This window comes from Adiantum capillus-veneris, chromosome 15 (genome assembly GCF_014529385.1).
Source record: "Adiantum capillus-veneris isolate H3 chromosome 15, ASM1452938v2, whole genome shotgun sequence".
In the NCBI taxonomy this organism is placed as follows: Eukaryota; Viridiplantae; Streptophyta; class Polypodiopsida; order Polypodiales; family Pteridaceae; genus Adiantum; species Adiantum capillus-veneris.
In genome coordinates, this window is record NC_140945.1 from 35,366,587 (window position 1) to 35,376,264 (window position 9,678).

General features: G+C 45.9%; 1 protein-coding gene across 2 annotated transcripts in view; it reads right to left on the reverse strand.

Moving 5' to 3' along the window:
• Positions 1-9,163, reverse strand: part of LOC147440514 (histone-lysine N-methyltransferase SUVR3-like) — a 30,997-nt gene extending 21,834 nt beyond the window's left edge. The window contains exon 1 of one of the 2 annotated variants that reach the window (XM_086530227.1): positions 8,352-9,146. In XM_086530227.1, coding sequence (XP_086386353.1) covers positions 8,352-9,045 — 694 coding nt within the window. In that variant the 5' untranslated portion in view covers positions 9,046-9,146. Of the gene's footprint in view, positions 1-8,351 lie in introns of both variants that reach the window. The other variant, XM_086530229.1, reaches the window with a different exon arrangement.
• Positions 9,164-9,678: the final 515 nt, after the last annotated feature.

Consider the following 9,678-nt stretch of genomic DNA (forward strand, 5'->3'; position numbering starts at 1 on the left):
TTCTCCTAACTGATGCTAATGGATTCTGATGGGAATTCCGATGATCATGTTGTGTGCAACCGGAGGATATGCATCTATGCTAAGTGACTGGGCATGCACGGTCTACGAATAGACTCACAAAAGTGCCAGATCACTGCTAATCTAAAATGACTGGATTGACGGGAACCCTGCTATGGTGTAGCTTGTCCACGGACACATAGGGTTGGGATGTGTCACGTGACATCCCCTCCTTTTCAAAGTGAGGTATTGGTACCGAACTGTATGGCGTCAAGGGAGATCGCCAACAACAGCCGGAATCCTAGAAGGGACTTTTCGCCGGCCCACTCTGATGTGTGGGTCGTGCGGTACTTGAACTTCATAAAGGTCTGCAACGCTTGCTTCTTTGGGCCGCGCCGAAAGCGACACAAAGTCTTCAAAATCTCCTTTCTTGCTTCAACTTCGTCTAGAGTCCTGCTTTTTTCGTCTTCAAGAATCTCCATGGCTGAAAATTCCCGAAACCATCTCCAACACAAAACCATGAACATACCCATTCCATGTAAAGTGAAGGAAAAAAATATTGTCGTCTCTAAAGACTGTGTATGCAATGTAGATGAACATAGAGACGGAGTGACAACCCGTTCATCAAACACATGCAAACAATGAGATCGAATCTTTTCTGTTTAATCAAAATCAATCAACTGTGGCAAATCACAAAGGAAATGCCATGCTTGGTGCTCATACTATCACGTGTTGTTTCGGAAACTGTGTCATGCCAAGGAAGAGACATGGAATGTGACTTCTTGACATAAAGACTTTTCAACTCTTCACGAAAAATCCGCAAACATTCGTGCTCATCCATGAGAGAAACGTGCTCAACATGCAATATGTGATGCCTAGTAAAAGGGATCCCATAACGATGCTGACTAAAATACAAGAAACCTTCACGAATGAAACACTCAAACAATGCGTGCGTATCAATCATGCGAACACATAATACGTCCTGTGATGGTTCTTTGGACCAAGGCTCAAGAGCCAAGATCGCTGCTTCGAGATCTATCGAATCTTCTTGTGGGGGATCTTTGGACCTCGACTCGAAAGCCAAGATCGGATCTTCGTGACTGATCGAATCTACAACGAGGTTAGCTTCGCTAGGAAAAGCATCCACTGACACACCATCCTTGTGAACAATCACATCATCTTCATGCAATTCATCATGCTTGTCTTTTTCATCCAAATCATCATGTAAATCATTATCATTCAAATCATCATGTTTCTCTTAATCATGCAAGTTTTGTGTGTCATGCTGTGGAGAAAAAAAGACTAAGAGAGTCTCCTTATCTCGAATCCTTTCAACCTTGTCCTGCATATTAGCAATGAGAGATGGAGAAGGAGCAGTGTCCACTCCATGAAAGACAGTAGGAGAATCACTTTTGGCATTGAGAGTTAAAGTGCTAGCCTCCCAATCAACGAGAGGGTTTATTTCACGAAACCATTTCATGCCTAAAATCATATCACATCCTGAGAGAGGAGAAACAACAAATCTTCTAGTGAAGGCAGTCTGTTGAATTGCAAACAACACATCAAAGCACTCCTTCGTGATGAGAGTGTCCATACCAGGACGAAAGCCAGAGACCTCGATAGGAGATCTCGGACTAACTTCGAGGCGGGCTCTTTCAACAAGAGAGGGACTGATCACATCATGCATACTACTTGGGTCAAACAATATGACAAAACGCTGCCCCGACGTACGACCATAACATTTAATGAGTGAATCATCAATGGGAGGGTCCTGAGAAACTTTGGACACAATCATGTTATCATTCATTGCATTGACAGATGTTGACTGTTGTGGGTTCTTTAGATTCATTCGATTCAAGCTTAGGACATGTTCTTTTTATGTGACCCTTAATGTGACAATGAAAACAACGACCTTCCTTAGAATAAGTGCTTTGTTCTTCCGAAGTGATGTAACCTCCTACAATTCCTTGTGCTACCTTTTCATCTGGAGTAAGCTTAGGTTTAGCAATTGTGTTAGCCTTACCCTTAGATTCATTGGAAGAATTCTTTGATGAGATACTGTTGGTAGATTGGTTCGAAGAGTTATCATTCTTATCATTCTTACCGTTCTGAGGAGTCTGCGAGGTACTTGTGGAAGTCTTGTTCTCCTTAGGCTTTCCCTTGTTGTGCTTCATCTCCTGTGCGAGAGCAATCGCTACCGCCTTGTTGAGTACCTCGACATCGTACTTGTATACTCATCCAATCCAAAGAGAAAAGCCTCTTTGCGCTCTTCATCCGACATGCATAATTGGGTACCTAGCTGCAAAACACGATTAGAAAAAAACATAACCGACATACCATTTTGCTTGAGAGCGCGCCAATCGTCTTTCAACCGTGCGAGATACTGAGGTGGCATAAACCGCGCCTTGAGCTTGTCTTGGAAATCAGCCCAACTAAAAGAGGGGGGCGTGAAATCGTCGGCTGCCTCTAGGTGCGCGGCTAGCTGTGCCTCTTGCCATGCGTGGTACCAACTAATGGCATCACCGGCAAGGTACATAGCTGCCGTCAAAACTTTGCTATTTCCTGTCTTCTTAGTTGTCGCAAAATAAGCATTAAATTGATGCAACCAAGAATGAATAACTGTAGCATCCATCTTACAGTCATACTTACTGAAAATCAACTTTTCTGTAACTAGATGGTTGGAATCCGCGTCGTGGCTTGCGCCACTTGACGAACTCCCACGATCTTTGGGTGGTTCGGTCTTCGAGGCTAGGATTTGGACAATAAATTCTTGATTGGAAGCTCCCTCTGAGCTTCACGCTCGGCGTCCTTTTCTGCTTTTCGTGCATTTCGTTCATCGCACTCGCGTTCGAGAGCAAGTCGATTTTCTTCTTGTTGTGTAGCAAATCTTGCTTTTCTTTCGTCGCGCTCGCGGTCCTTGGCTGCTTGATCTGCGGCCATTCTTGCAATTCTGTCTCGTCGCGCTCACGGTCCTGAGCAAGGCGATTTTCTTCTTGTTTTGCGGCAAGAGCAATGCACTCGCGTTCTAAAGCAAGGCGCTTGTCTTCCTGTCTATCCATCATGGCCATCATCTACTTGACCATTGCCTCCATAGGGTCTAGCGTCGATGGCGAAGGGGGAGGGTTGGAAAAATCTCCTAGTGGGGAGAATCCTTCGTCGCCTCTCTCATGCTCATCACCTGAATGCAAAGTATCCATGCCGCTTCGGGTGACGACCATGCACTATGATCTTGGGGTCTTGAGCTCGCGAGGAACTTGGGTTCTTGAGAGTCTTGGTTCTTGGGTTCTTGGGTTCTTGAGGTTTTCTTTCGCTTGCAAATCGCGTTGGAGAAGGATCTTCTCTTCACCCGAGTTCTACTCCTTTTTGCGGGCGCATCCCTTGGCAGCCTTGCGCTCACACCAAGGTTGCTTTTTCCCACGTCACGTCGATTGGCTGGCCGCTAAGTGCACGGTCCGCTCTCAATGAGTGAAAAGAGACACAAGGGGAGGCTGGACAAGCCCTTCTTTCTTGGGATTCCTGTCACTCTTCAACAAAAACATGATTAGAAATCGCCACGCCCAAGTAAACTTGGGTTCGTGCGATCGCAACAAGCAAAAAAAATTCTTGTGGTTCTTGTGGTTCTTTCCTTGAGTAATGCAGAACACTTCCAAAGCTCTTATACCAATGTATGGTGCAGCGGAATGAATGTATTTTCTCAAGATTACTGATCTTTATTGCTCAAGGTTTCTTTTAGTTCTTAGGGAAAGAGAGAGCTTTCCGTCTTATGGAGAGTGCTATGATCACGAACAAAGTGAGTGGATTGTGCGTGCAAGTGAATGAGACTGAGAGAAGGAGAGAGAAGAGATACGACACCGAGAGGTTGTAAAACCCTCCTCCGAAGGCCCCACTCTCGTCGGCGAGAGTGGTCTACTTTGATTGCACAAATGTGTACAATGCGAATGCAATGGACTGATGCAATGGGACTATGCCGATGACGACGACGGTGGTGACGACGACGACTTGATGGCTGAACTCTGAGATCTTCTAATCGCTGAATTCGGGGACTGTTTCGGTGGCTGAAAATGACTGTTTTGGCCGCGTTTTTATGGCTGAAAATGGGGGATCATCTGCAACCGTCTTGGGGTGGTTCTGCTACTGTGCATAAGGCTGAAAATGCTATGGTCTAATGCAGTTTAGGGCTGAAAACAAAAACCCTGGCTGAACCTATCTCTTGCCAAAAACGCCAGGCAGATCTGGGTCAAAGAACCAAAAACGCTGAGCCTTGGGGCTGAAACCGCTGAGGATTGCAAGGGTTAGCTAGCGTTAGTAGAGCCTGCTGCTGCTCTGCTGGTAAAGGGGAAAACGCCAAGCACTGGGGGATGATGGCGATAGCTACTGGAGATGGAAACGCCAAGGATGAGGGAGGTATGGCGATGGATCTGATGCTGAGGGGGGGTACTGTTGAGAAGTTGCCTATTGAGCGGGAAGCTCCTGCTGCCTCTTCTGCCAGAAAGTGCTAACTTGGGTTTGCTTATATATTAACTTAGCAAAATTGCCCTACCTACTTTTGTTGGAAAGTCACTTAAAAATAATAAGTGAAAATAACCAAAAATAGGAAAATAGGCTAAATGCACTGGAAAATTTCCCTAACTGATGCTAATGGATTCTGATGGGAATTCCGATGATCATGTTGTGTGCAACCGGAGGATATGCATCTATGCTAAGTGATTGGGCATGCACAATCTACGAATAGACTCACAAAAGTGCCAAATCACTGCTAATCTAAAATGACTGCACTGACGGGAACCCTGCTATGGTGTAGCTTGTCCACGGACACATAGGGTTGGGATGTGTCACGTGACAAAAACCCAAGAAATGACCTTCACAATTCTTAACCCCCACTCTGAGATCTTGAGTACACAACAAGACCAAGGATCTAGGGCATCCTATAACGCGACGGGCACCACGTGCCATCAGAAAAGAACAAACTGAACAACTTTAAGCACTTCAAATGACAACTGAACTGAAAGAGATGCACGACACACGAGACAAGGAGTGGTGGAGTTCCACAACCCAAGAGAGCACTAGCCCCAAACCCTGGCACCCCACTTTCGGTATTACTTTATATTGCTTCAACTCTGTACAAACCAGTACTCCACCTCCACGCGGAGACGCACAAGAGAATGAGCCCATGGACTATATTTAAAGGCCCTAGGCCGGATAGGCCCATGAAAAAGAGTATACATGAAAAGTGTGAATCCCAAAAGCTTCTGGTCTGTCACGTGCACATCTAACCCTATGTGCATGTGGACAAGTTGTACCTACTTCCACGGTTTAGGTAGCCTAGAAAGTGTTCCGGCACCCTTGTGAGCCTGTACGCAGGTCGTGCATGCCCACGCACCTAGAGTAGCTGCATACCCTCTGATTGCACAACCCATAACATTAGCATCATGATCCAGTACCCAACATGAGCAATTCCACCTCATGTGAACCAGTTCTGACCGCGCGTGGAAACCACCTCTTACTATGATAAGTGACTTATTAGTATTTCCCAAATCGTGGAGATCCCAGCCAGGCTACTCGACCCACCTTCTTGCACCTATATAAGGATGACAAGGGGATGCTAGAGGACGAGATCACCCAGAGTTGAAGACAGAACCAGGTAGCACCTGCAGAACCCGCATGACTTGCAATCTCTGGCGTTTTCTCAGCAAACAAGACCAGCGTTTTTGCCTTGTGCATCAGCGTTTTCAAGATCAGCCCTTAGCCTCACCAACGGCAAAGCCCGCAACACCTATAGCATATCCTCTCCACAATGATCCTCCAATCAGACAGCGTTTCCAGATCAGCCTACATCAGCCAGCGTTCTCCAGATTCAGCCCCATCAGTTAGCGTTTTCAAGATCAGCCAGAGATCAGCCCGCGATCTCTAGTTTTCAGCCCTTGAGGCTTGCAGGCCTTGGTGGTAGCAAATCAGCCCTTGCCTTGCAACAGTAGCAGACTCCCATTAGCAGATTCAAATTCTCACAGATTTCAGCCCATCGTCATCGTCGTCGTCAACTACCACAGCATCTAGAAGCATTGTACCAGACCTTTGTACAATCTAAAGGAAATACCTCTCTAGCAATAGAGAGGAAGGCCTTGGAGGGGGTTCAGGACCCCATCTAGTGTCGTCTCTTCTCTCTCTCTAGCACTCTCATGCACTCGCCACTCAGTTTTCCACTCTTGTTTTGGTCATTGCACATTCTCTCTCCAAGTACGAAAGGCTCTCCCTTCCGCTAAGTAAAAGAACCCTCGAGACTCACTGATCACTCATCCTGAGCCATACACCACCATTCACTCCGGCTGCACATTACATGGTCCAAAAGCATTTGATCCAAAGTCTGCAACGTAAATCTGAAAATCCGTACAATCTGCCATGTCAACAGTCAATGCATTTCACAGACGTCTGTACATAGCCACGTCAACATGACAATGCAATCCGTGGGATGACCGTACAGTCCTACCACGTCATCAGCTTCATTTGCTGGGCAGTTTTTATGAGAGTGGGTCCTGCTTTATTTTATTATGGGCCCCATTAAACAAAAACCCAATAAGTTAGTTCACACTTCTTCTATTGCTTCTTCTCTTAGGGTTTAGACCCCTCGGTCAAGATCTGCAGGTTGACTCATATCTTCAATGACTTGACACATCAGAATTTGTGACACCTCCAGCAAGTTAAGAAGGAATCTGCAAGTCCAATCCACGACTACTTAAGCATATCTCTCTACAGAATACCACAAGGCATCGAGTTAGGCAATCCTATCCACCAATGGAAACTAAGTACGCGCAACCACCATCAGTGTCCGCAAGGCACTACGCGGAAGGCTGTGGGAGTCGCACATGCTGGAGTTCCACCGCCTGAACACCATGCCATGTGGGCATGTCATCAATAGCTATAGTTTATATGGAGCGTCTCTCTTCATGCACTGAGCACTCTTACCAGACTCGACTGTTGAAAACTTGAGAGCTCTACACAAACAAGCTCCTCACATCTGAAGATGTCAAGACAAGATCTTTCTTCTCCGAGGACTATCTACCAAGTCGTCCTCGTCCAATCCAAACTTCCAAAAACTCCACAAGTACCATCGATAGAAGTCTAACAAATCCCTCTATGAATCTTTTCGAAATGCTCTTGCAACCCTGCAACTTTTCAATGATTCTACAAATCCCTTTTCGAAATCTATCAAGCAGGTCAACAACTAATTCTTCTTGAATTCATTGCACACAATATCTAATTTGTACCTTTATTTTCAAATCGTTGCCAATTGCAACATCCCTACTTGCACAAACCAAGAGATTCTACCAATCCCTCTTTGAATCTAAATCCTACTTTTCAAGAGATTCTACCATCCCTTTTATCAGATCTTCTGAGACACCAAATCAATTTGTGACTTGGCTTTCTTTACTCTTCAGTCCTCTGCTTATTGTTTTTTCCCTACTGACTTTCACAGGAAGTAGACCTTATCCTGTTGCCACAATCTCTCTGACCTCTTACTGCTTCTCCTCTTCTTCTTCCTTTCCTCAAAGATAAGGTGTTGCTTCTCAATCAATTGCTACAGTTGTAGATTGGATTGCTGTGAGAAGAACATAATCTGAGCTCTAGTACCATTGTAACCGGCATACCATTGGCTAGGCGACAGAATCATTGCAACAATCACCAAGCTAAGCCAAGACAGGAAACAAATGATCTTGAAAGAGAGAACATAACACAGTAGATAGGAGACATAAAGTGGCGGAGTTCCACTCCCAAAAGCCTTGGCCCCTAAGTCAGGCACCCCTTTCAGTACTGCTTTCTTTCTACCTCACCTCTAAGACCTTGAACAGTTTCTGTTTCTTGGACTTGACTTGATAGGATCTTATCTGGCATGCCATTCATATCTTGATACCTTCTGGTGAGCAGGTTTGCTTCATGACTTTAACTTTGTCTTTCATTCTAAATATCTAAGCACTACATGCTTTTCTACTATTTTGATCATCTGCTATCAAATGTTCGTGAATATATAAACACTTGATGTGTGATGTATATGCCTTGAAAGAGGTTTAAGGCCCAATATGGCAGTGCCCACTATGCATGGAGGAAGCGCCACAAAACTATGATTGAAACGGGAGCCAAGGACACATGTAGAGCCAGAGCTGGTAAGCGAGGGGATAGTTGGGATCAGCTATAGGCTATTTTGTGTCATATCTTCCAAAAGATTTGGACCTGTAAGAAGAGCCTCTTTTATAGGCAAAGCCTTGGTAATTATCAAGTACAAAAAAATTTGTGACATAAACACATGAAACGACAAGAAAATTGACCCAAACGAGCAGAGAGATGATGTGAATAGCACAAACCTGCATACTGAAATACAAAGGCTCCCTTAGGAATGAAATCCATGGCTCGCAAACTCCAACCCTTAAGGTGATCCTTGAGTACAGCAACCTTGACACTAAGACCATGTTGAGTAACCCTGTATTTGCATCTTAGCGAGCAACCACATGCAGGGCCACATTCGATGATGGACAAAAACTCGTTGGAAGGAACCCATTCATCGCTCTTGCTGGACATGCTGAGGCAGTGGAGTCGAGAATCACCGTCATATGCAAGCTCCCCTTCAAGTAAATGTCCACATAAAGGAGGCATTTCCCTCTGCCTCTTCGAAATAGGAGGAGAGTCTGCTTCCATGCACAGCTGGGAATGGTTGGTAGCAGAGTTTGATTCCAAGATCTGACCAGAATTGGAAGCAACGCAGGGGCAAATATCTGCAGAGGGGCTTGGTGGGCGGGCATTAGAAGGTGTTTTGTGTGGAGGTCGAGAGAGAGAGCCCCAGGGAAGCAGGGGAGGGGAAGAACGCAGGATTGAGAAAGGGGAGTAGGAGAAAAGGGGGTAAAGGACGTGGTCCACGATGTTGAATACGGGCACGGGGAAGCGCTCGAGGCCACGAGCTATGTCGTTGGCACGCAGGAGATTGAGGGAAGCAGCGGTGGCTGCCAAGGCACGGCAGGTGCGGCCAAGCGAAGCCAAGTCCTTGAGATGCAGCCATGGCATCACCTGGGTAAGAATACCCTGCCCTGTATTTGGGAATCGGCCATTGCATGTTTTGTTGGCGGGGAATAGCTGTTTGAATTACCCTATGCCAAAATGGTGACGGTTGCCATGTATTCCCAATTTTGTAGGAACGATCTTTTCGTGGGTGGTGCAAGGGTTATTTTAGCAAGTCGCAGCCAAAGCCTTGGACGAGCACGACAGGAGTAAAGAATTTCCCTTGTAAAATTTTGGGTACTAGTAGATTGTAGAAGGACAGCAGGCGCCAGCGAGGGTCGAGCGTGCATTGCGCCCCAAAACTTTGCTCCAGTAACGATGCCACCTCCCGAGCTTCAGTGCTCCAGACTATACTTAAGTTACTTTATTTGGCTCGCTCTGTCTCAGAAAAGGGGGTCATCCCATTATTATTGGCCCCCATATCCTAGAATGTCAAGTAAGGGCCAGTCTGCATGTGGGAGGCAGGTCCGCCGGCTCTAATTGTGACCCAACCTTATTTTATTTTGTGTCCAGCATGCGTCATCAACTAAGCTTTCCAGCTTTTAGTTTTCGTCGGATGCTTCCCTCCATGCTTGCTTACGTAAACTTTACCATCACTGGCCTAGCATGCGAAACTGCTCTCAGAGATGAGTGCTTCGG